Source organism: Gekko japonicus, unplaced genomic scaffold, assembly GCF_001447785.1.
Source record: "Gekko japonicus isolate JY-2015 unplaced genomic scaffold, Gekko_japonicus_V1.1 scaffold2075, whole genome shotgun sequence".
NCBI classification, from domain to species: Eukaryota; Metazoa; Chordata; class Lepidosauria; order Squamata; family Gekkonidae; genus Gekko; species Gekko japonicus.
The window spans coordinates 175,738-202,009 of NW_015174900.1; the positions used below are offsets into that span (position 1 = coordinate 175,738).

The window sequence follows — 26,272 nt, forward strand, 5'->3', positions numbered from 1 at the left end:
TAGAAGTGTAGGATCAACTGCATGGAATTTGTCTATCCTTTCACCCATGCTCTTTATACTCTTTATATACATATATAAAATATGTAGAAAAAGAAGGAGAAGAAGAGATTGGATTTATACCCCACCCTTCACTACCCAAAGGAATCTCAGAGCGGTTTACAATCTCCTTTCCCTTCCTCTCCCCACAACAGACACCCTGTGAGGTAGGTGGGGCTGAGAGAGCTCTGAGAAAACTGCTCCTGAGAGAACAGCTCTGAGAGAACTTGTAACTGACCCAAGGTTACCCAGCTGGCTGCATGGGGAGGAGTGGGGAATCAAACCTGGTTCTCCAGATTAGAGTCCACCGCTCCTAACCACTACACTACACAAACTACACTACACCCAGCTCTTTATTTCATTATCCAAGCCTCCAGATGCCTCTTTCTTGGTCCTGAACTGATGCTTTGAGGCTGTGAACAGGTGGCTAAGGCAGAACAAGCTGAAGCTGGATTCAGACAAGACAGAGGTCATCAGGCAGCCGTCTGTTGGCTATCCCACTGCTTAGGGTGACCCATCTGGCATCGCCCAGAGACCAGGCCTTTTCAACAACAACAAGCCTTTATTACGGCCATAGACCAGGCCTTTTCCATTGTGGCTCTGGCTTTGTGGAATGGGATCCCTCAAGAGGTGAGGGGGAGACCTCCCTGGAGATCTTCAGGAAGTGCTGCAAGGCCTGCTTGTTTGCCAGGGCTTCTGAGGTTTGAACGGCAGGCATCTTTCAAGGGAGAGAAGAGGGAGAAATTTGGGGTTTGCTATTTTATTTTACTTTTCATGTTCAGTTGAAACCAAAATAAAATAGCAAACTCCAAATCTTTTTCATTATTACTGTAAGCCGCCTTCAGTCAAGAGGAAAGGCGGGCTATAATTGTTTTAATAATTAATTAAGTATGGAATTAAGTGTTCTGAATCTGTCGACAAGGAATGACATTGTGCCAGATATCCTCTCCCGGAGCTTCCATGTGTTCATTCTTCCTTTATGAACATAGTCTGTGCACCTCAAAAGAGCAATTAGCTCATGGATGTTTTGTTTCCAAACCATGAGAGAAGGGCTATAGGCACCAGTGTTCCCTCTAAGCTGAGTTAGGGTGAGCTAGCTCACAGTTTTTTAGCCTTCGGCTCACACATTTTTGTCTTAGCTCACGAAGGATGGCTCCAGAGCAAACCAATTTATGCAGTAGCCAAATCACTCGCTCACAACTTTAATGCCAGTCGCTCACAAAGTAGAGTTTTTGCTCACAAGACTCCACAGCTTAGAGGGAACATTGATAGGCACATGATTGGACCACAGAGATCAGTTAGGCACAGAGGCCTTATCTGTGTGCTTAAAGGTAAAGGTTTCCCTTGTTCGAAAGCTATTCAAATCTGACTCTAGGGGTGGTGCTCATCTGTTTCCAATCTGAAGAGCCAGCGCTGTTCGAAGACGTTTCCATGGTCATGTGGCCAGTATGTCTAAACCTTCCCTGTTACCTTCCCACGCCAGTTTGGTGTAGTGGTTAAGTGCACGGACTCTAATCTGGGAGAATCGGGTTTGATTCCCCACTCCTCCACTTGCAGCTGTTGGATGACCTTGGGCAAGCCATAGTTCTATCAGAGCTGTTCTTGAAAGAGCAGTTCTCGAAAGAGCTCTCTCAGCCCCACCTACCTCACAGGGTGTCTGTTGTGGCGAGGGGAAAGCAAAGGAGTTTGTAAGCCACTCTGAGTCACCTTTGGGTAGTGAAGGGCGGGGTATAAATCCAATCTCCTTCTCCTCCTCCTCCCACTGAGGTGGTATCTATTTATCTACTTGCAATTTCTTGCTTTTGAACTGCTAGGTTGACAGGAGCTGGGGCCAGAGACGGGAGCTCACTCCGTCACGTGGCACTAGGGTCTCGAACTGCCGAACTATAGACCTTCCGGTCTGCAGCACAGCGTCTTAACCTCTGAGCCACCGCGCTTAAACTGTGCTATTTTTCTTCTTTGTTAGTCATCGAGAGTAGTTTTGTCAATTGGAGCCTGAAACATTCGACTCCCTCTTCCATAGATACTTTATAATGTTAAATGTTTTGGATGTATTCCTGCTCTTCCAGTTGTGTGTTCAAACTCTCACACCATGGAGTGGACCATCTGCTTGGACATCCACAGATCATATGGAAGTATAGCTGGGAACTGTGTGGCATTTAAAAACTATCCCCCTTTTCCTCGAAGTATACCAGAAAGACTATCCTAAATGCATTTTTGAAGTAACAGAAAGGCCTAATCTTAGCAGTATAGGTGTGGCTCCACTCCAAATTGTTGGCACCTGATCCACTATGGTTTTGTAAGGTCAAGTCGTGCACCACTCATTGGACCCCAGAGTGTGGGCAGATGTGTTTTCACTGAAGCAGAATAGGTAGGGTAACTACCAGTCATGTTGGAAGGGCTTACAAGCAGTAACCATCTATACAGATAAAGGGCTGGGTCCAATGGAAAATGTGTGAATGGAAAGGAGGGGTGAGTTTCACTGATTCCCCCCTTCTGTTGCAAACCTCCAACTCCCCCCATGCTGTTCCTGTGGGTTCCTTGTTCCCCCAGGAGCAGCCTCCCAGGGTGTATTTGTGGAAGAAGAAGAAAAGGGGTGGAACTTCCTCTCCATTGAGGTGAATCCTTTGTATGAGCAAAGATTTCTTGCAGGATCCAAGCTAACATGTAGCTACACTCTAAGAATTCTATGTCTGAATGCTTGAATTTTGTGTGCTAAGGAATGTCTGTAGCTTTTATTGGAATATAAACCTAAATAAAAACCGTCGTGGCTCCAGAATGCTATCACTGAGAAGGTGCCAAATATTTTAGCAATGCTCCACAGTAAATGTTATTGCTTTAAAAAATTAAAAATGTAATATGCTTTCCCATTCCATCCACTTGAGAGTTTAATTCTGGCTATTGGAAATAACACAGGCTTTGCCTGTATTATGTGTGCCTATCAAAGCTATCACCTCTTATACAAACAAAGGCCAAAATACCACTTCAAAGTGCTGTCGAGGCTGAGTCACAATGAACGGAAGTTCTGAGTGATGCCTGACGTACAAAAAACCCTTTTCTCCTGTTGTCTTTGGTCAACCTTTGTTGTGGGAAAGGGGGAGGGGGGGAGCTATTAACTTAGTCTTCCTATGGCTAATTATCTGACACAAAATCTGCAGAGAGTTGTAAAGCCTTTGTCTTTGTTCTCATAACACTCCTGTGAGGCAAGTCATTGCAATTTCCATGTCACCGATCAAAAATGGAAGATGAGAGGGCCAGACACTGAGCTGAGGCCATTGAGTCCTTTGCAGGGAGAGGACTGAGCTTGAGGCATGCAGTCCACTGTGCTGTCTACTAGAGGCTGTTCTGTTGGGCATAACTTTAATGGGTGTCTGTTTAATTTCCCTTTAACCTGGTCCCCAGACTGATGTGCCTGGATAACCAAGGCTAACCCGATCTTTACAGATCTCGGAAGTAGGCAGGGTAGGCCCTGGTTAGTATTTCGATGGGAGACCACCAAGGAATACCAGCATTGTGACACAGAGGATGCGTTCAGATGGGGCGTTTTAGCCGGCATAAACTGTACCGGTTGGAACTGGTGCAGTTTATGCCGTCTGAAACGCGATCACACTTACCTCCCTCACAGCGGAGCCACATGCTGCGGGCGTCGACATTTTTTTTTTTTTAAACCCTCAATTTGAGCATGCGCATAGGCAGCCATCCACAGAATGGCGATCTTTGTGCATGCTCAAAGCACCCCGTATTACATTTAAAGTTTAAAGGTAAGGACTTACCTTTAAAGTTTAAAGCCCAAACTGGCCTCCCTGAAGTCCCGGACTCCTCCGGAAAGTTAAACTAAGGGCCTTTTCTTTTCTTTTTTAAACAAACGCCGGGGTGAAGCTTCGCCCAAGTGCATATCGGCAACCTAAAAAAAAGAAAATCGGAGGCCTCAGGCTTCCTAACGGAAGTTGTTTCTCAACGGTGGAGAGCGATCAGATGGCGGGTACAGTGATTACAACCGTTGTACTCAGGATACCACCACTTGGGGACCTAGTGGCAGAGTACAACGGTTTAAAGGGCTTTGCAACGGTTAGGGACGGAAGGCAGATGTTCTACATGTGAACGCCGGTAAGTTCACCGGTTGCAACGGGCACCTATTCCGTTGCAAATGCCCCGTCTGAACACACCCAGAGGCAGGCAATGGGAGACCACCTCTGAACGCCTCTTGCTTTGAAAAGCCTACAGGGTCACCATAAATCAGCTGCGACTCGGTGGCAGAAAACGAGTATAAAATGTAATGAATCCAATTTTTAAGATGACTTTGCAAAAGCTGGTGTGATACAGTGGGTAGAGTATTAGATTTAGCCATGAAGCTCACCAGGTAATCACAGAACAGGGCATAGACAACTGTTGGGAGGATAAACTGGAGGAGAGGTGAATCTTGTATGCTGACATGAGTTCTACAGAGGAGGAACACAATAAGGATGAGATGGGTGGTGAAATGTCATTACTGACAGCAGACGTTAGAGGGGCAGGGGCTAGAAGTCCACTGTGTCTGTGTGCTCTTTGCAGGTTTTCTGTTGCCTATAGCTGTCATCATTGTTTTTCTTGGTTACTCCAACAAGTGCCTCTCTTTAACTTTCCCTCTGCCCTGGTGGATGTCTGTCATTGAAGAAACGGGGCACATGTACCAGGTTATGTTCAAACACAGTCAATGCCGGTTTTCGTCTCCAAACAATTGTCTTTAGAGTCCTCCACCAGCATTTCTAATGTCTACGGCTTTGCTGCCTTTACATCACCTTTTGAAATACCTTTGATGTTTCACCTCAAAATATCATTTCAGCATTGTTTTGTGACCTCTTCTTTTGCCAGTATGTAATATTTTGCTCCCCCTCACCAAAAGTTGTGTCCATTTTCTATGAACCCCCTGCTTAAACCCTTGCCTGCCCCGTCACTTTCCCTCTTTTGTTATGGTCAGATTTTAGGGTGAAACGTCTGGGAGGGTCATGGAACTTGCTTATGCCATAAAATTCCCTGCATATTGGCACAGTATAAATAATACCTCTTTGGGACTCATGAAGGAAAATATCAAATTCTTATTTTCCCTTTAAAACAAAGATGATAGTAAATGTGACTCTATGACATGGTCTAGGCACCTCCAGTTACTTAGTTTTACCGCAGTGTCTGGTAAACTACAGGTAGGATAATTAAATGGAATGTGGGTGTACATACACACATCAATGGCATGCAGTAGGAAAAGGACTATACAAAAACATGGGTTCCTTAAATGAGGATTACTCTTGGAACAGCAAATACAATAGATCATGTAGCAGCATGATACAAATAACAGCAAATACAATAGATCATGTCTACTTGAATTTTAATAAGTTGTCCTATACAGACTCAGATGGCAAATTAATTTTTTAAGCTGAAAAATGGGTATCCACAGCATACTGCAAGGAACTGTAACTCATGCTACATTGGGATACCACTGAGGCTGACCCATAAACTTCAACTGGTCAGAATGTGCTGGCACGGGTCCTTACAAGAACCCCTGTTAGAGCCCATATCCAACAGGCGCTTCGCCAGCTGCACTGGCTCCAGATTGAATACCGGATCAAGTTCAAGGTGTTGGTCTTAACCTTTAAAGCCCTTCATGGTCTGGGACCAACATATCTTTGGGACCGCCTTTCTCGGCATACCCCCCTCTCTCGGCATACCCCCCCTAAGAGCATTGTGCTCTCTGGATAACAACACACTGACAATCCCGGATAACAATCATGGATAACAATCCTGGATAACAGTCACACTGACCAAGGAGTATTCACCTGGCTTCAACTAGAGCCAGACCCTTCTCAGCTATGGCTCTGGTTTGGCGGAATGCAGTTCCAAGTGAGATCCGGGCCCTGTGGGACTTGGTACAATTCCGCATGGCCTGTAAGATGGAAATCTATCACCAAGCATATGGGTGAGGTCAGGAGAATTCCCACCTATACAGATTTTCCTGCCTTTTCCTCCCCCTTTTCTTCTCCTGGGACAGTGCCATAGTGTTATTATGTGCCATCTGATATTGTAGTCTGGAATTTTTAAATTGGTATGTTTTAACTATGTGATTTGTTTATTACATGTTGTGACCCACTCTGAGCCCCACGATAGTGGGGGAGAGTTGGATATAAATAGAAGAAATAAAATAAATAAACGTTTTTCAAGACAAGATGGCAGTGGTGTTTTCAGGAATTCAGTTTTTTTTATGGCATACTTAGTTTATTATGTTTATTCGTGATGTTGGAAAATGTATCAGTGAAACTTGTGAATATCAACAAAGTTAAGAACTGCTGTTATTGCATAAAATATGAACTGGATGACTTCTAAAACTGGAGCTACAGAACCTCATGTCATGAAAAAAGGTGAAACTCCACATTATGAATCATATAAGGTCATGTGTTTGATGTCAAACAAACATTTCTGTTATCAGATAGCGACTGGCTGATGTGCAAAGATACCTCGGGGTATTGGTTGATCACAAGGAAGTTCAGTGGCTGGCTTACTTGGAGTGATTTTGGCCTGCAGGCATGTTTCTTTGGTGCACCATCTCTTTGCTTGAAACACTCTCTCTGGGATCCACATATGCTGGTCTCTAGGCAGAGATCAACTGATGAGCAAAGACCAAGGTGGGTAGCTGTGTTAGTTTGTCTGTAGCTGTAGAAACCCAGCAGTTCAAAAGCAAGAAATTGCAAGTAGATAACCACTTCAGTGGTAAGGTAACAGCGTTCCGTGCGCCTTGGTGTTTAGTCATGCCGGCCACATGACCACGGAAACGTCTTCGGACAGCGCTGGCTCTTCGGCTTTGAAACGGAGATGAGCACCGCAACCCTAGAGTCGGATTCGACTGGCTTTCGAGCAAGGGAACCTTTACCTTTAGCCGTAGAAAGAGTCCAGTAGCACCTTAAAAACTAGCAAAATTTGTGGCAGGGCAGGAGGTGCTGTGAGTCGCTGCTCACTGAATATTTGAAGAAGTGAGCAGTGGCTCACAAAAGCCCATACCCTGCCACAAACTTCGTTGGTCTTCAAGGTGCTACTGGTCTCTTACTTTTTTCTACTGATGAGCAAAGAGGTGTTGGGGTGGATCAGGAACTAACTCGGGTCGCTTTGAAAGGAGAGTGGCACAGTGCTCTGGATTGCTGGGCAACTGAAGCTAAAATTGTGCAGCCTGGCCAGTGGGAGAGATGCAAGCACTGGATTTAGGTGCTCCCTGCCCCTTTGGCGGCATACCCCGCTGCTATGGCACTCCTTTGCCTTGCTACAGTGGCAGTGCAGGACTATCTGGTTACCAGTAGGGCCAAGCAGTAGGGCTGTGCTCTGAATGTCTTAACATGGAGCATTTTGTGTGTGTCTGTTCTGTACTCCCTAAGGGAAGGAGTGCTTCATTTGGTCTAGTCCTTAAGATGACTGGTTACACTTATAACTAGAACCACCAGAAAAGTGTGGAATCCTGCATGACAGTCTAGGGCTTCATCACAGGCACACTGAGGCATCTGAAATAATGAAGGAAGATTTACCTAAACAAAACCCCTCAATGGACTGATGGGAAATGGTGAGGGAACCTTCTTAGGGCTGGACAGCATTAAAATCTAAGGTTGAGCAGCCTGGAGGTATAGGTTGTCATTCTGCTGGGCCCTTTTGTGGCATGTTTTTCAGTGTGCAAATGAGGAAGGGTGAGGCAAAATTAATGTGCTGAGCATGGAGCCAGGATGGGGTTTCCCAGACGTTGGAGGATGTGGAGACATGCAGACTTCAAAGCTACTGGAACAGGGCTCCCTTGCTCACTCATCTGGAGTTGCTTCTTTGTTTCTTTTAGCTTGATGTATCTGTCCTCCATCTATATGAAAGGAATTTGTTGAAATAGATTGTGCGTGGAAGAAGCTTAAAAAGGATATTTATAAAAGGAAACTTGTGTGATAGTTGCTTTGCAATCTTTACAAGGGCTGTTTCGTGGATGCATTGTTAGAACTGCTTATATGGCTGCCACCTCCCCCCCCCCCCATATGGCTGAACCCCCCCCCCCCCCCCGGGATGTTCCCCAAAACAGTTGGATTGCCCACTACATTAATAAAGGTGTAAAGGTTTCCTTTGCTCGAAAGCTAGTCAAAACTGACTCTAGGGGGTGGTGCTCATCTCATTTTCCTAGCAGAAGAGCCAGCGCTGTCCGAAGACATTTCTGTGGTCATGTGGCTGGCATGACTGAACGCCAAAGTGCACACGACACTGTTACGTTCCCACCGAAGCGGTACCTATTTATCTACTTGCAGTTTCTTTTTTTCGAACTGCTAGGTTGGCAGGAGCTGGGGCCAGAGACGGGAGCTCACTCCATCACGCGGCACTACATTAGTAGAAAGTGATAAAACAAAAGAGGATAGACAGAGTAGAGAAACTGAGATGATCTAACTCAACAATGGCCACATTGCATGTTTTGTTCTCAGATTGTACTCTAGGGGTTGGCAAGGGATTGAAGTGCATTTTCCTACAGAAGCTTGAAGTATCAGGCTTCAAAAAATAATTTGACATCATGCAGCTTGCTTCCTAACCATGGGACACATGTATGTACCCCTGGAATACAAGGGACAAACAAACAAACAAAATTGTAACACTGTGGGGTGGCTCTCTTTGTTATTGCTGGAGAGAAATGACACACCATGATTGAAAGTTGGTTGGACCATCAAGGTACAGGTAAAATTGCTTGGGAGGGGGGAGAAATTATACTTATGGTATGTCAGTTGCCAGTCCTTGATCCAGGGCCCTCCAGTCTTCTTGTGCCCATGGACACTTTTGGAAATTTAAGAATGGAAAGTTGGTGACCACAAAATGGCTGCCATGGCCAATCTGAAAATGCTGTGAGGCTGGAAGCCAAGCATTTTCCTTCACTGGAGGCAGCTGTTTTTGAATGGATGCTCCCTGAAACACAAATCTGATGCTTCCAGTGTTCTTCTGAAGCACCTTGTGCTCCAGTGAGGTATAGGAACATGAGGATGAACTCTTGGCTGTGGGGAACAGATGCTTTGTCCAAGGAGCAAATGGGCACCAGGAAACCCTGGGCACAGCATTGCAGATTATTGCTCTAATCTAACCTCATCCCTAATCATATTTTTAAATTTAAGCACCTGAAGTGCACTCAGAGGTGTTCTGTTAAGGATCAGTGGAATGACCGGTGGGAGGGCTTCTAATGTCCTGGCCCCACTGGTGGACCTCCTGATGGCACTGGTATTTCTGGCCACTGTGTGACACAGAGTGTTGGACTGGATGGGCCTTTGGCCTGATCCAACATTGGCATCTCTTATGTTCTTATTTAGCTGTTGGCATTTCTTGAAATTTCTGATTTTGTGCTTTTGTATCTCAAGTTACAGCTTGCAAGGCAGAAGTCTGCGTGCCATTATTATTTTTAGATGTTGTCTCTCTGCAGCACTAAAAAAAGTGTTAGTCAAACACCAGGAAACAGTGTATGATATACTTCCATGGTTTCATTGTTGTAATAGTAAAAGAGCTAACAATATGGAAATTCAAAAACCGTGTGGGGTCAGAAATTCATGTGCTGTGGTAGAAGAGCATGTAACTGAGTATAGGGTTGCCAGAACTGCTGAAAGACAAGGTGAACTGACAAACCTTTGTCAGGAATTAGTGTGCAACTTGAAGTGCTGTGGCGCAGTTTTCCTGTGTGTAGTACCCGCTGAACAGCAGCCAAAAGAAGCGCTTTACACCAAACAAAGCTGAAGGGAATAACAACAAGAACAGCAACTAAAATCTAATGCAAAATATTGCATCTCATTTCATACTTGATATCTTTTGAGCACCACAGGCTGTTCTTCAGGAAGCTACAATATATAAAGCCACTTGAGCCTACTACAGGGACCCATGGGTACCACGGCCCAATGTTCCCTCTAAGCCGCGCAGTCTTGTGAGCAAAAATTCTACTTTGTGAGCTACTGACATTAAAGTTGTGAGCAAGCGATTTGGCTGCTGCATAAATCAGTTTGCTTTGGAGCCACATCCTTCCTGAGCCAAGACAAAAATGTGTGAGCTGGAGGCTAAAAAACTGTGAGCTAGCTCACACTAACTCAGCTTAGAGGGAACACTGGTACCACCACTGATGCTGTGGTTTCTAGGTTAGACTATTTATGTTCTTTTTTAAATTTACTTTTGTTCTTTTATACGTTACAGTCCATACAATACGTAACGCAACACAACACAACACAACGTACTTTCATGTGTTACAATCCATACATTACATAACACAACATACAAAAACCAGGGAGAGTAAGCCACAAAAAGATGTGAGTTATATAACCAGCATAAACACAGCTTCTCATAAGTCTAACACTGATTCCGGCTGTTTATATATTTACCATACAATGAGTCTGGTGGATTGTGCGACCCTTTGTGTAGGGTGTTTGGGACTGGTGTACTGGAGAAGTAATGCTACTGAATAAATGGGATGACTATTTATGTTCTGTGTATAGGGCTGCCCATGAAGACTGTCTGGAAGCTTCAGTTGGTTAAAAAAAACACCCATGTTGCCAGTCTGCAGGACGGATTATACTTGTCCTCTAAAAATTACTGTGGTTATCTACACATTTCTGAGCACAATTCAGAACACTTTGAACTTCAAAAGCTCTCTTTCTTGCAGTTGGAAATCTCTAAATGTTTTACCTGAGGGAGTACCTCGTTCTTTATGAAACCCTCACTGTCCAGGCTCTATGCTTGGCCCTGCTTAGGATAATGTTTCTGGTAGTTACAGGAGGGGCATTCACTAGGAACAGGATCTGGAATGTTCATTTGTTCCTCTTCATGCTGGGAACAGGTGAAAACTGTTCTCTTCCGTTTGTTAATAAGATCTGGATTAATCGAGGATGGGAAAAAATATCTTACTGTTCTTTTCACTTTTGATTGATCTGGTCTGTTTGCTAAGTTTTATGGTGTACATGAGATTTTTATAATGGTGTTTATGGTGGATTTTTTAAAAAGCTTTCACAGTTAGAAGGTGCAATAAAAATCTGGTAAAATGTTTCCCCCCCAACAATATCCAATTATCCACATGTTGAATTATTGCAAAAAAGCATCTCACATTTAAACTAGGTAAATATACCATTTCAGCACTTTCAGTATGTCGAATAATTTCTGGAAACGTAACAAAAAGGGAAGGAAGCCTATTCTACATCTTTTCCTTTATTAGACTTCCTTACATTCTTAAGCAACAAGCCATGCTGCACTTAGGTGAACCAAGTGCAATCATTGAGTATACTCAGCAGCATTGCTTTTCTACACATTTATGAGAAGATCCTAGTTCAGCTGATATCTAAAATTTGCTTTGTCATAAGAAAAACAGACCATGCTCCATCAGACCAGTGGTCTATCTAGTCCAGTATCTTCTTTTACACAGGGGCCAACCAGATGCTGCTGGAAGGTATGGAGATGGATGTTTCTCCCATTGCTGCTCTCCAGTACTGGTATTCAGAGAGTTACTGCTTCTGGACACGGAGGTTCCATTTAGTAATCATGGCTAATAAACTTGGATAGACTTCTTCTCCATAAATTTGCATAATTTCCTTTCAAAACCAGCTAAACCGATGACTGCATCTTTAGCAGTGAATTCCACAATTCTTCCAGTGAGGAAGTACTTCCTTTTGTTTGACTTCCATCTATTGCCCATCAATCTTATTGGGTGCCCCTGAGTTCTAATATTGCAGCAAAGCAGAGGAAGAAAAAGTTCTCATTTGTTAGTTCCCCCCCTCCACACTATGCATAATTTGATAAATCTCAACTATGTTCCCCCTTAGTTATAGGGCTGCCAAGTGGGGGTGGGGGCGGGTAAACCCCCGCTTTGGAGGCCTGATTTCCGACGCCGCGGAATCGGGCCCCGGGGGGAACCCCACCCCTGTGTGCGCATCACCAGGAAGTGACGTGGGCACGTCGGGCATGCTGGGGGCGGGGCCACGGCCATACAAGGGAAAACTCTATGGTTTTCCCTTGTATGGCCGTTGCCCCGCCCCCAGCGTGCCTGGCGTCCTCCCATCACTTCTGGGAGATGTGCATGCGGCGCGCGCGCACACACCCGACACCAGCCGGGAGCGGCCGGGAGCCCCCTGCTCCCGGCGAAGAAACACTTGGCAACCCTACTTAGTTATCTTGTTCCCAAACTAAGAAGTCTTTCCTCATAGTGAAGATGCTTCAACCCCTTGAGTATTTTGGTATCCCTCTTCTATACTTTTTCTAGTGCTACAATACACTTTTAGAGATACAGTGACCAGAAGTGTATGCAGTATTCCAAATGTGGCTACACCATAGATCTATGTATTACTAGATTTTTCATCCACTTTCCTAATAATGCCGGTCAGAATTCTTTCTCACCATCGCCATCCACTGAATCGTTCTTTTCATTGAACTAACCGTTATGACCCAAAGATCTCTTTCCTCATCAGTCACTGCCAATTCATCAATGTATAGTTAAGGTTGGGATCCTGAGAATGCTATCTTGGAGGACTTTGGCTGGAACTTCCTGCCTCCAGGATTACATGACTGCACTTCCTGTCATTGACTGGTGCTGATCAATCATCATTGGCTCTTCCCCACACTAGCCACTAGTGTGTAATGACCTCAGCCTTTGCCCCAAGCAGGCAAATCAACATAAAGTCCATAAATGCCCATTGTAGCCATAACTGTTTACGTTCCTAAGAACCGAGTCATGCACAAAAATTGTAACACTGTTTTGTTTGTATTATTATACAGTACTGAAAAGAATTCGAGTCGGAGACTATCCAGTGTGAAATAATATTACAGCAGCTGGTCTTTTCCTTCGTCACCTGTCCCAGGCTCAGCTACTGAAACCAAAATGTCCTCTATAGATCCTTATCAACATATTACGGTAAGAAGTGACTGTTTCTGTTCCAATGTCCAGGATAAACTGCAACCAACTATTTCAACAAGGTTGGTAATATTGAATCATTGAAAATTCAGGTTTTGTAAGAGAAATTTTAGGTAAGGCAAGAGAGGATGTGAAAGAACTTGAGGAAAAGCAGCTAAAAAGTAGTGAGTATAAAGAACCCCATTTCAGCTAGCTGCCATTTGTGTATTTCTAAAAACGAGGTCCTAGGCGATTTTGATCCAAAAAGAATGGCACATTTTGCATTGGATGCTGTGTACATTCAGGACTTGGCTGAAGAAACCTCCATTGTGAGAATGCCTGGCTGCTGCCTGTCAGCTCCAAGAACTTTGAGGGTAGGGTAGGAGTATTACCATGGGGTTTCCAAAATGTCAGCTGACAATGTCAACACATCATGCCAGGTCTTTTCCACCACCACCCCACCACTGTTCCTCCTGCTGTCCATAAAGCTAGTACAGATAGGTAGACCTGGTAGCAGGAAAAAGTCCGTCTGAACCAGATACATGATTTTCCTGCTCCCTTTAGAAAGAACAACAAATTGCATTCCTGTGGCACCTGAAAGGCCAACAAGTTTTTGTAAAATTTTATGGACTAGAACCCACTTTGTGAGATGCATGTACTAGATCCTCACTTTGCAGGCATACATTAGCAGGATTTTGAAGAAAGAAAGTTGTTAACACCAGGATCAAAGGGCCAGTAACAGTCTAATGTATGGAAACAATTTGCAATAGCTCTGATTGGCAATCTCCCTACTTTTGTTTGGCTAGCTAAAAAAAAAAAATCCCAGTGTTTGCTTAGCCAGCTAACACTTGTGGAATCTCAAGCCCTTGTTGAGCCGTTATGAGATTATCTCTTGGTGAGCTCACCTACTCAGAAGTACGTCAGCAGTTTCATACTGGCGTCTCCAAGCTTTTGCTTGTTCATTTGTGCCACAAGACTTCAGCTCATTTTTACTGCAACAAACTGGCATGTCTGTTGCTGTGGCATAACTCTCATTTTGTAGGGCATTCCAGTCAAAGTGAGGATGCCACAACTGAGAAGGCCGTGGTCTGGGTTGCCTTTTGCCGCACTTTAGATAGCAAGGGCAGTGTCTGAACAAATAATTTAAAAAAATCAAATAACTGTCCAAGGTGGAATGCCTTTTTGTACTCTGTGGTTAGAAAAAGAGACTCCAATTAGTAAAATTAATAGCCGTAAATGGTATATCAAAGCCTTTACCTCCAGCAGCTCCTTTATTCACTGCAAATTCAATGCAAGCTCCCATATGTAGAACCATTTCTGTGGAAAGCAACCCCTTTGCAGACATTCCTCTCCAGAATCTCACAAAATGCAAACTGAGGTTTATTAAAATTCTTTGGAAACAGCTGAGAGCAAGAAAGAGCATGTGTGATTGGAGTCACGGCTACTGGTACAGTCTTCCGTGGACTGCTAAAAATACCCTTCTGTGCTTCCTCAAAACAGTCTTATCAGCTGTGTGGCTTTGGGCCACATCCTTCTAAGTTACTGCTGCAAATAGTCTCTGAAACCATGTGCGTTTTCACCACTCTGGCGCTTCAGGGATGGCAGTGTAATGCTGTGGAGGGTGGTAGTGGGAAAGGGGCGATGGGGCGGGCTATGATAAGTTGCAGTGCTATTAAAAATACTAAGATGATGATTGTAGCAAACCGAGATAAGGTGATGCTTCCACCTCTGGATATTCCTCTTGACTTAACCTGGGATGAAGCACTCTGCAGAGCTTACCTCACCAACCAAAGATTTCCACCTAATTTGCAGCAGAGATCAAGCTTGGGCAGCCTCACCAGTGGATTTAAATGCTCTGCCCCTGCTCCTGCACCTGACAGACACCCGCCTGTTTGGTGTTGGGGGGGAGTGTGTTTAAAGGCATCGGTGAGGCTGGGCCAGCAGCAGCGCTAAGGCAGTCCTACTGGGCAAGCCTCCCTGATGGCTGTAAGCATCCCACCCCCTCTTCTACACCTGACAGGTAGCTGCCTGTCCAGCGTAGGAGGGGAGGGGGCGGGGTACTGCAAGCCATTATGGAGGCTGGCTGGCTCCCTGATGGCTTTAAGCACCATGCAACTGTTGCTGCACCTGACAGACAACTGCCTGTCAGGTGTAGGAGGGGGGAGCGTGTTTGAAACTATAGGGAGGCTGGGCCAGCAGCTTTGCTGCACCTCACAGGCAGTTGGCCACTCCTGATTTCCTCAACTGTTATTAGATCTCTGCAGTCTCCTGTAACTGTTTTTTTAAAACCTCAGAACACTGAGCTCTGCAGCTGACCAATCAGAGAGTAGGGGATGCAAGGAGGCAGCAGCCTAGCAGCCACATATGAAACAATGGGGGAGCACATTTTACCCCTTTTGACCCCCTTAGGGGTCAAATTTCTAAAAATCTCTTCTTAGTGAGCATTTATGTCATGGTAGGAGTACTCTCCCTGAATTTCGTGATTCTAGGTCCAGGGGTTTGGCCTGGGCATTGATTTTACGGCGAGGGGACTTTATTTTATATACCGGTATATAGATGAAGGGGGCAGAAGGAATCCTTTTCCAGCCCCCCCATGGCTTTCAGCAGGCCTCCAGCTCCACAATTTTATCTTGTTGGGATCCAGACAATTCTGGAGGAACTTTCACTTCTGCATGAATGAGATCCCACCCCTCTGGAGAGCCCCCATGCCCAGAGAAGATTAGCTGGGCCCGCAAGAGTAGGAAAGTAAGATTCACAGGGAACAGCATGAGACAAAAGGACTATATGGGCTGGGGGGGGGGGGAAGAGCAGGGGTTGGGGTGCCAACCCAGCACTGTTAGCCAGCAGGACATTGCAGGAATCACCCCCTGCCCCTGTATTACTAACATGTTAGATTGAAACTTTATATTGGATTTAAATTTTTTAAATTTTTTGGTTTGGTTATAACAAACATGAATATAAACAGCATTATAACAATCTATCAATGGTTAATTAAACACAAAATTTAAAATATGTCATGTTGCTTCAATAGTTGATTTGAAAAAGTTAAAGATAAGTTATAATCTTATTAAGTATACCATTGATACCAAAAGATAAAACAGTATTTCAATAGACGCTTATTTCATTGTTTGATTTTTCTATCAGCTTGCCAGCTCAGGGATGAGAAATATCTGGATATGTTGGGCGGTGGAGCCTGAGGGGGGGGGGCAGGGTTTGGGAAGGAGAGGGACTTCAATGAAATGGAGTACAATGCCATAGACTCTACATTCCAAAGTAGCCATGTTCTCCAGGTGAACTGATCTCTGTTGCCTGAAGATCAGTTGTAATCTGGGGAGATCCCCAGACACCACCTGGAGGTTGACAACACTATTTTTCTATAAAATCTCTGACAATGAACTCTCTTTGGGAAATTAATGGACTGTTTTGAGCTGTTGAGTGTTTTCAACTGTGATGGAATGTTATCAGGAATTAACATCTCTCCTTATATATAATTGAGTATGAACATTCTATATGAACATTCTAAATTTCACCTCCTTAGTGTTAGGCCGGAAAAACTGCCACTCAGTAACACTGGCTGGGTTGACTGGCTGCTTTGTGCAGTCCCGCCCAGCATTCCAAGGTTATTTGCATATGGAAGCTGATTGGACAACACTCCATTCCCCACCTCAAACTCACCCCCCCCCCCGCAAGGCAGTTGGGATTTTTAGTTGCATCATACCTCATAGGGGAGAGGAGAATGATGTCAGCTGCCCTTTCCCTAGGCAGAGGCTGTGGGGGGGGGGAGGTTTATAAAACTTAAGACAGAGAGGCAGATAATGGTTGGCTGCTGGTTGCCAGGAAAGGACATCGGGTTGCCAACTCCAGGTAGGAAACTTCCAGGATATTTTAGGGATGAAGCCTGCTGAGGGTGGGGTCTGAGGAGGAGGAGGAAGAGGGGGACCTCAGACAGATACAATGCCATACTGCCCACACTCCAGACAAGCTGTTGCCAGTCTCCAGGTGACAGCTGGAGAGCTCTTAAAGCTTTGGTGCTAATTCAAACTGTTGCAATTTATCGACAGAGTAGTGTTTCGGAAAATCTTTAGGAATTGTGGTGCTAATGTACGATGGGGCTCCTGGGGAACTATTGATGCCAATCTTGGCCCAGCAGCCATCAACCCATTCTCTTCAACCCCCTGCTGTGCAGCTGACTTTCCCCTAGGGTTGCCAATCTCCAGGTGGGACCTGGAGATCTCCCACTGTTACAATTGATCTCCAGATGACAGAGATCAGTTCCCCTAGAGAAAATGACTGCTTTAGGAGGGTAGACCCTATGACATAATACCTGCTGAGTCCTTCCGCCCCCCCCCCCGCCCAACGCTGCCCTCTACAGAATCCACCCCCAAATCTCCAGGTATTTCCCTCCTTAGAGCTAGTAACCCTACTTTCCCCTCAGTGCCTGTTGGTAGGCAACTAAGCTTGGTCCTGTCACCTACTTTGGCCTTTGGGAGAAAACACATTGGGGCCAGTCCTGATAGGGTTGCCAACTCCAGATGGGAAATTCCTGGAGACTTGAGGGATGGAGCCTGAAGAGGGTGAGGTTTGAGGAGGGGTGGGACCTCAGACAGGTACACTGCCATAGACTCCACCCTCCAAACCAGTCAGTCCCACATAGGGAACCATTGTTGCCAATCTCCAGGTGAGGGCTGGAGAGCACTCAGAATTACAACTGCTCTGCAGAAGGGAGGGCAGAAGTCAGCTGAAGTCAAAGGGGCAGATAATGGTAGGTTGATGGTTAGCTGGGAAGGAGATGGGGTTGCCAACTACATGCTGACAAATTCCTGGGGATTTGAGGGGTGGAGCCTGGAGAGGGTGGGGTTTGCAGAGGGGTGGGACCTCAGACAGGTAGAATGCCATAGACTACACCCTCCAAACCAGCCACTTTGTCCTGGGTAACAATTGCTGCCAATCTCCAGGTGAGGGCTACAGATCACTCACAATTACAACTGCTCTTCAGGTAGCAGAGATCAGTTCCTCTGGAGAAAACAGTGGACTCTGTCATTATACCCTGCTGAGGTCACCACAGCAAATTGACACTGTTTGCCCAAAGCCAGAGCACTGCCCCAGAGCCTCTTTCTAGATCCCGTTGTATTGCTTTCACAACGGGCTTTACTGCTAGTTTCACATATTGTGTTGTACCAGTGTTTAAGTGCGGGTACCTTTTTGATTTTATCCAATTGGTTGCTATCAGAAATTTTTCAGCTAGCAATAATAGCAAAAGTAATACCAATTTTATCTTCAGAAGTGAATCAGTATCTAAATCTTCCAATAAAATGACATCTGGAGCTAATATTATTGCATAACCAATAACTTTCCCTGCCAGGGAAAACACTTGTAGGGCATATCCAAGGACTCACTGAACCATCCAGTTGGTAACAAGGACAGGAGGTGTATATGGAGGACACTCATAGCACACCACACATTTGTGGAGAACCCAGTGCTGAATAAGTTACACTTAACCTGATTCTGAGTCAGGTTTTTGTACAAAGAAGAGCAGTTCCCTTTTTGCGATCTATTGAAAATCAGTCCTTGACAAAAGCCTGTCACCCATCACTTTCTTAATTTGTTAAATCACTTTGAGCCAGAAGTGATATATATATTTTTTAAATTATCCCACCAGCAATGCAATTCTGTTGGATTTTAATTGGTATACAGTATTTTTGGTACATCTTCTGTATGTTGTCTACTTCAAAGTACTTACATTTTTTATTTATTTATTTTGGGATTTATATCCCGCCCTACCCAGTGGCTCAGGGCGGCTAACAAATGGCAATGGCGGGTTTAAAATGTTAAAACAGTAAAACAGTGTTAACATACATGATAAAATTCGGTGCTCCAATAGTCTGCATAGGAATGACCAAGATGCGCAACATCCCACATAGGCGGCCAGTTTTCTTAATAGCATGAGCGCCAGGAGTGATATTTCCCCAGTTCAGTTTCCTCTTAGTACTTGAAGGACTGGGGAGAAGTTTATTTTCAGCTCAGAGTAAAATTGAGGTCTTTGAATTCATCCTTTCTGAACGTAAATATGCAGAACAGCTGGAAGAAAGTTGATAGTTGATATACAGCAGAAGCTGCATTATCCAAACTTTTCTAATTTGCAGCTCTTAAGGCAAGTGTGTGTAATACCCATACTTGTGCGCTCTCTCTCTCTCTCTCTCTCTCTCTCTCTCTCTCTCTGTCTCTCTCTGTCTGTCTCTCTGTCTCTGTCTGTCTCTCTCTGTCTGTCTCTCTGTCTCTGTCTGTCTCTCTCTGTCTGTCTCTCTGTCTCTGTCTGTCTCTCTCTGTCTGTCTCTCTGTCTCTGTCTGTCTCTCTCTCTGAAAGCAGCATAAGGCAAAACTTCTGGAAAGGGGGTTGGTTAGTTGTACTGTGGCTTTTTCTGGCATTGATTGGTGTTTCACTTGTTTTAATGTTCATGCGAGCTGATTGATTCATGAACTGCTTTGTCTGTGATGGGCCATTGTAATCTTTCTCGTTCAAAGATGGCCTGGCCTGGATAGCCAGACTAGCCCGATCTCATTGGATTTTGGAAGCTAAGGACGGTCAGCTCTGGTTAGTGCTTGAATGGGAGATCACTATGGTTGCTACGCTGAGGCAGGCAACAGCAAATCATAAGTTGGTTGCAACTCGATAGCAAAAAATCAAATTAAAAAAAATCAAAGGTGTTCTCAAAGGTTGAATGAACCATAGCTCGTCCCATTTCTTGAAGTTTTTCATAGCACACTCAATTTTTTCATCATGAATAGATCCCAGCATGGTGGACACATTGCACAACTGATTCACCAGGGGCAAAATATAGTCGCAAGGCAATCTAGTCTGAAGTAAGTGTTGGTCACCGGCAAGTGGCAATGAAAACTGACCCTTAGTGGTAATTCTAATCCGCAGGAATGACTGTGTTGGCCCCTGACCTGGATAGCCCAGGCAAGCCTGATCTCATCAGGTCTCGGAAGCTAAGCAGGGCTGACCCTGGCAAGTACTTGGAATGTTAAATTGAAAAGAGATAAAAATAATTATTTTTTAAAAAAAGGAATACCAGGGTTGTGACGCGGAAGCAGGTAATATCAAGCCACCTCTCTAGAATGTTCTAGCCCCACTAGAGGTCACCAGAAGTCATCGTGACTTCCAGGCTCGCAAGCACAATCACACCCACACCCACACAAATACTAAATACCCCCCATAAAGGACTGTGTGGATGGGTATCCTGCAGTAAATAACAATGAGTGATGTTCTTTCTTTCTTTCTTTCTTTCTTTCTTTCTTTCTTTCTTTCTTTCTTGTATTTATATCCTGTGCTATCCCACAATGGGCTCAGGGCAGCTCACAACAAAATAAAAACAATAAATATATGATTAAAAGCCAGTTAAATAAAACAAGATGGCAGCAAAGTAACATAACGTCAGTCCAGAGCAGCCAAATATGCTTCCCATGATGGTAGACATCTATAGGCCTACTATGGGCAGGGTAGGCCAAGATGGTAGAAACATCCACCGCCTCAACCAAAGGCCTGTGAATGGAAGGTTGGTTTGAATATCACAATAGTTTGTCTGAGGAGGTGCAGCACATCTAGGGTTGACGGTGCCACCCACCTGCCTTTTGTTTCCCTGAGTGGCAGCAAGAGAAATGGATGCGCATCGCTGGGGCAAACTCAGGGGTGCCACCTCGTCTAGCTTGGCCCAGCTGATGCTTCCTGAACTCTTCTGAAGGACCCTCTACTCCAGTGAGGTAGAGGAAAGCCAGAATTGGTTCTTTGCTTTGAGGAAGATGGAAGTGGATGCCAGGAAACAGCAGCCGGTGCCACAATAACACAAGGATGAGCTTTAGATAGAGAAAGGAATTGGCAGTGCCCCTTTGTTTACGATATTTTTCTGCTACTTTTCCCTGTTGCTCAAAGTACTTTACAATAAAATCAGACAATTTTAACACCAACTAGAACCTAACATGTGAAAACATTTACACAGCAGAGAGGGAGACTGTTTTATCAAGCAACTGAGTACATTTTAACTTCCAAACTAGGTTTATGGTAGATCTTAGACAGGCTGAAAGGAGCTGCGGTGGCTCAAGTGGTTAAGATGCTGAACTGCAGGCTGTGGAAGGTCAGTAGTTCAGCAGTTCGAGACCCGGGGGCCGCATGACGGAGTGAGCTCCCGTCTCTAGTTCCAGCTCCTGCCAACCTAGCAGTTCGAAAGCAAGAAATTGCAAGTAGATAAATAGGGACCACTTAGGTGGGAAGGTAACAGCGTTCCATGTGCCTTGGTGTTTAGTCATGCTGGCCACATGACCACGGAAACGTCTTCGGACAGCACTGGCTCTTCGGCTTTGAAACGGAGATGAGCACCGCAACCCCAGAGTCGGATTCGACTGGCTTTCGAGCAAGGGAACCTTTACCTTTACTTAGACAGGCTGAACAACTGCTGTATCACTGATCACAGCAGAAGCCCAGGACAGAACTCCTCCCTTCTACTTACTCTTTCCTGTCCTACTATTATAGTGCTTCCAACCCTATACCACTATGTGTGAGGGGCAGACTAGGCATGATAGTGTCCTCATGGCAGCCATGAACTGCCATTTTGAAGAGATTTTACAATGCTTCGCCTGGTCCGACTCCTGAGATGCTCTTGTTCCTTCCTCTCATGCCTTCTCAGGTGCTGAAATGCCCTCCGTGGCCCTTTTGGCATTTGAAAAGGCATGTATGGGGGGGGGGGGGAGACAAGAAAACCACAAGCTTGATCAGGATTGAGCCCCTGTGGCACTTTTAAATTATTTTAAAATGGCAGTGGAGTCATCCTGGCAGCCACCAGGACATTGTCACATCTAGTTTGGCCCTAAGAACACCACAAAGACATGAGTCCAGGATTTCTGGTATGTCAGTATTATGGTGCTTTACCTGAGTTTTGTAAAAAAAACAACAAACCCAAACTGATCAGTCCTCAAGAAGCTTGCAATCTGAATTTCAAAAAGAGATAGTGCAGTTACATGTTTTAATGCTCTGAATCTTACAGTTGTGGCCATAACTCTTTTGTTTGGTCTTGGGTATGGGAAAAAGCTGCCTTAGGTCTAACCGTGCAGACTGACAGCAGCTCCTCCAGGTCTCCAGCAGAGGTCCTTCTCAGCTCAGCTGCTGAAAATTCTTTTCCTTGGTGAGGGTAAGGATTGAGCTTGGGATCTTTGGTGTACCAAACATGTACCATTGCTGAGCTGGAACTCTGTTTACAGTGCCATCCTAAACAGAGTTACACCCTTCTTAGACCATTGAAGTCAGTGGGTTTTACAAGGGTGTAACTCTGCCTGAGAACTATATGGTGGGAGACAGAAGTGTAATTACAAAGTCCCCAGTTCAAATTTCCCCTGTCGCTGCGCTTTCATCTAATGTCCCTTCATCTGAGTGGAGATAGTAATGTTCTAATTGTAGTCTTAATAAGTTATATTGGCTGTTTTATTGATGGTTTATTAGATGTGATGTATTAATTTTACTGTTTTTTATTCGTTGTAAGCCTCCCTGAGCTGCTTTGGCGGGAGGGCGGGGTAAAAATCTAATAAATAATAAATAAAATAAATAAATAAATAGTAGCACTGAGCCACCTGCCTAGGATACAAGTTGTAAGAATTACTAAAATGATGAATTTTAAGTGGTTTGCATGTGCTCTGAATTGCTATATATTTGCTGTGTGTTGTTACAGTAATCTTGGGCAGGTTGTTTTCACTCACCTAACCTACCTGAGCAGCCCAAATAGTGCAGCTTATCCTGAGCTTGTCAGAACTTGGAAGCTAAGCAGGGTTGGCCACAGTCAGTACATGGGTGGGAGACCACGGAGGAAGACAGGGTTGCGATGTTGAGGAATGCAATGCCTGGAATGCTCCATGGATGGGTTCGCCATGAGTCGGTGACAACTCAACAGCACATTCTTCTTCTAAATACCTGAGAAGGTCGTGAGGAGAAAATGTGGAAGGGCGAAGAACTATTCTTCTTTCATACCCTCTAAGGATTTCATTACACAAGGGTCTCACTATACAAGACTTGCATTTCACATCTGTCCTGGACTTACCTTCAAAGTAGAGGAGGGGGACAAATTGGCTGTGAAGGGCAGTGTGGACGCAGGAGGCGCTTCAGCCTTCTGACAAACTCTGTCCCTTGATCACCGCAAATACAGTTTGGTGGGCCAAACGGCAATGGAAAATGCTTCACGAGTGCATCTGAAACAATCTCCGTTCTTTTGTTTTTTTAAATGGTTGTGCCACCCCACATACTTTGAAAAAGTAGAATGTTCTATTAAGCCTTCTCTCAGCATGTGAGTTAGCTGTTCTCCCACAGTGCCCTGATATGCTAAAGGTATTCAACATGAAGTTTACTTCGCTGCTGTGCTTCCTGGTTTTAGCACAATCTGATATTGGCCTTTATTATAGCTCCCAAGTAATTCATTATTTTTCATAACAGTACCTTGTACTGATGTTTTTATCAAATCAATATCCAGTTCTCTTACTGACTTTGCTCCTGCACAGCCCTGAACTACCAACATCACTGGGAGGCCAGTTGCGCCTTCTGCTCACAGCGGCTTGTCTTCAGTTAGTCTCCAATTTAACTCCATCTGCCTCCATCTGAGAGTTATTTGAGAACCAGAATCCAACAGCACTGATGTTTCCCAGCCATCAGGGTTTCCATTCACATAGGAGCAGGTGCTTGACCTGCCCTTCCACGGGGCTGTTCTTATAGTTGCTGATAGTGGCCCTTCTGCATCAGCAACTTTTAGTTTCCCTAATGCAGTTTTCTTTTGTTAGTCCAATTCTGTTTTTCTGTTACTTTTTCCTCTGCATTGTCAGCAGATGTCATTTGGCCTGGGGCTCTCTTGGGGAACTGTCCCCCCTCCCAAAACTGCTTACAGATTGCTTTCATTTTTAATTTTTAAAAATTAACGCTGATTAATACATTTTATTAATACCTATGAACATTTTAAAGTCTGTTTTGCTTAACAAAAAAGTTATATATTTTACTGAATCACATCTCTTATTGGCTTAAGAAGAGGAGATTGGATGTATACCCCGCCCTTCACTTGGAGTCTCAGAGCGGCTTACAAACTCCTTTCCCTCCCCCTCCCCACAACAGACACTCTGTGAGGTGGGTGGGGCTGAGAGAACTCTGACACAACTGCTCTTTTTCAAGGACAGCTGTGCCAGAGCTTGTGACTGACCCAAGGTCACATCAGGAGGTGCAAGTGGAGGAGTGGGGAATCAAACCCAGTTCTCCCAGATTAGAGTCCGCACACTTAACTACTACACCAAGCTTTGAGCTGAGAGTCATATTTTGTTCCAGTAGATGCCCATGAAAACAAATTGTGGAATGTATCAAATGCAATAAATAAATAAATAAATAAATAAATAAATAATGGTGTGTTTGAATCTGAGTGCTAGAGCTTAAGGCTGAGGCCAAATGTCCCTCCTGCTGCCTCCCCCCATCCAGTTGGCCCTGGCCATTTTGAGCTCTTGGAGCAGGAAATGTACTTTAATGGAAGAAAATGCTTAAACATAATCTTCCCTTACAAATGCTTAAACATAATCTTCCCTTACTGTGTTGCTCCCAAGTAGCTACTTCAATTTCATTGTCACCGCCAAGAACATTAAAAATAATGCTCTCATACGCTTGATATGTTCAGGTACAGTATAGTGTGTGGCACAGCATTTTTGTCATTAATACCAAAAGCACTGCAGGGAAAGGGAAGAAAACATTTCCCACATAAACCAGCAACTCATGGGCGGCAACCTCCAGTCATAGCATATAAAATGGGCATAATGGAGTTGTAGAGACTGTAAAGGATTAGCACATTCATAATATTGCAGAAGGAACTGAAAACTGATAACTTCCTTATAACCCAATCTGGATTCCCCCACCCTGCTTTCTCCCAACAGTGCACAACATTTCCTGAAACTTAGCTTTCTTATCATTAGGGCACTTTCCCCTTGGGTAGGTGCAGGAGGCTGGTGGGAATGTTATAAACCACTATTAGTTCAAACAGAGCAGCAGTGAGACTGATTAGGTCTGGTTGGTGTGTGGCTGGTGCATTTATACCCCGCTTTACCCCCACAGAAGAGAGCCAAAGTAGCTTATAATTCTCCTTTCCTCCATTTTATTTCCATAACAACAACCCTGTGTAGAAGGGTAAGCTGAGAGACACTGACCCAAGAACCCCCACTGAGCTTCATGAGGAACTTTGGTCTTCCAGGTCTTAGTCCAACATTCTGTCCACAGCGACAAACTTGCTGTAGTAAGTGAGCAGCCTAGAACAGACCCAGAAATCTTTGCATCATTAGAGTTGCCAGGTCCCTTCTGGCAACCGGTGAAGGATTTGGGGGGGGGGAACTTAACAGGAGAAAGAGAGAGAGATGTTTATATATTAGTATTAGCTATCTCCTGTAGCATATGTTTAGATATAATTATACCCTTTCCATGGGAATTGTAAACACAGAGTAGGAAAAAGAATCCTCCTGTAAAATAACTTGTCACTTCCCCCGTCTTGCTGTGCTCTTGCTGACTAATGAAGTGGAAGGGGAGGAGCACTCATTCATTGAAACTAAAATTAAAAATATAAAGGTGTGTGTCTGTGTGAGGAACAAACAGTTGTATAGGAGTGTCTGCAATCACTGAAGCTCAATGCAGTCCGTGGGTGTGAAATTTCAGCCAAGCTGAAGGCAGATAAAGGGGGACATTTCCACGTCAAGATGCTTTATGTGCCAGTAAGCGCTTCACCTGTGTTTGAGGGGGGTAAAAAAAAGCAGTCTTGGGAGATCTCAGGCAAACTGAAAACTGTCTGGAGGGGGGGATTCGGTCATTTATTTCCCTGGTGGCATTTTAATTTTCTCCTTAACCATCTGGTCTACTGGCTTGCAGGTGGAACACCAGTATTCACACAAATTCACCGTGACTGTAAAGCAAGCCAAGAATGTGACCAAAGGTGCTCTTGGAGATATGCGTGAGTATCTCTTCCATTTTATTACTATTATGCTTTCCTTCAGCCTCCTCGCCACCATTTCCCCCCCTTTTTCCCTATTTTTGTTTTGTTTTTGCACTCCTTTTTATACTCCTTTGGGTATACTAAGTTCTTATCTTAAAAAGAAAATGCTTCTGATTATAGGGCCAGCCACTAAGAAAATACCAGTTTGTTTTGGTAGTGTTTTTTGGTGTTATCTGGAATTCAGAGGAAACAAAGGAATTTTTAAACTTTGCTGCCACTTGAAAAGGTAAAATCAAATGTAAAGAGGGGTGTTTGCTGCCTCTAGCACCTAGAATTAGTAAAGGCTCCAGCACTTCGCTTAATGGAACACAAAGGCTAAAGGGGA

At 44.5% G+C, this 26,272-nt stretch overlaps 1 protein-coding gene across 1 annotated transcript in view; it reads left to right on the plus strand.

Annotated features, from left to right (window-relative positions):
- Positions 1 to 26,272, plus strand: part of PLA2G4A (phospholipase A2 group IVA) — a 130,771-nt gene that overhangs the window by 23,423 nt on the left and 81,076 nt on the right. Inside the window, exons 2-3 of the mRNA XM_015424990.1 lie at positions 12,793 to 12,928; positions 25,824 to 25,905. Of these exons, the coding sequence (XP_015280476.1) occupies positions 12,896 to 12,928; positions 25,824 to 25,905 (115 nt within the window). The 5' untranslated portion in view covers positions 12,793 to 12,895. The remainder of the gene's footprint in view (positions 1 to 12,792; positions 12,929 to 25,823; positions 25,906 to 26,272) is intronic.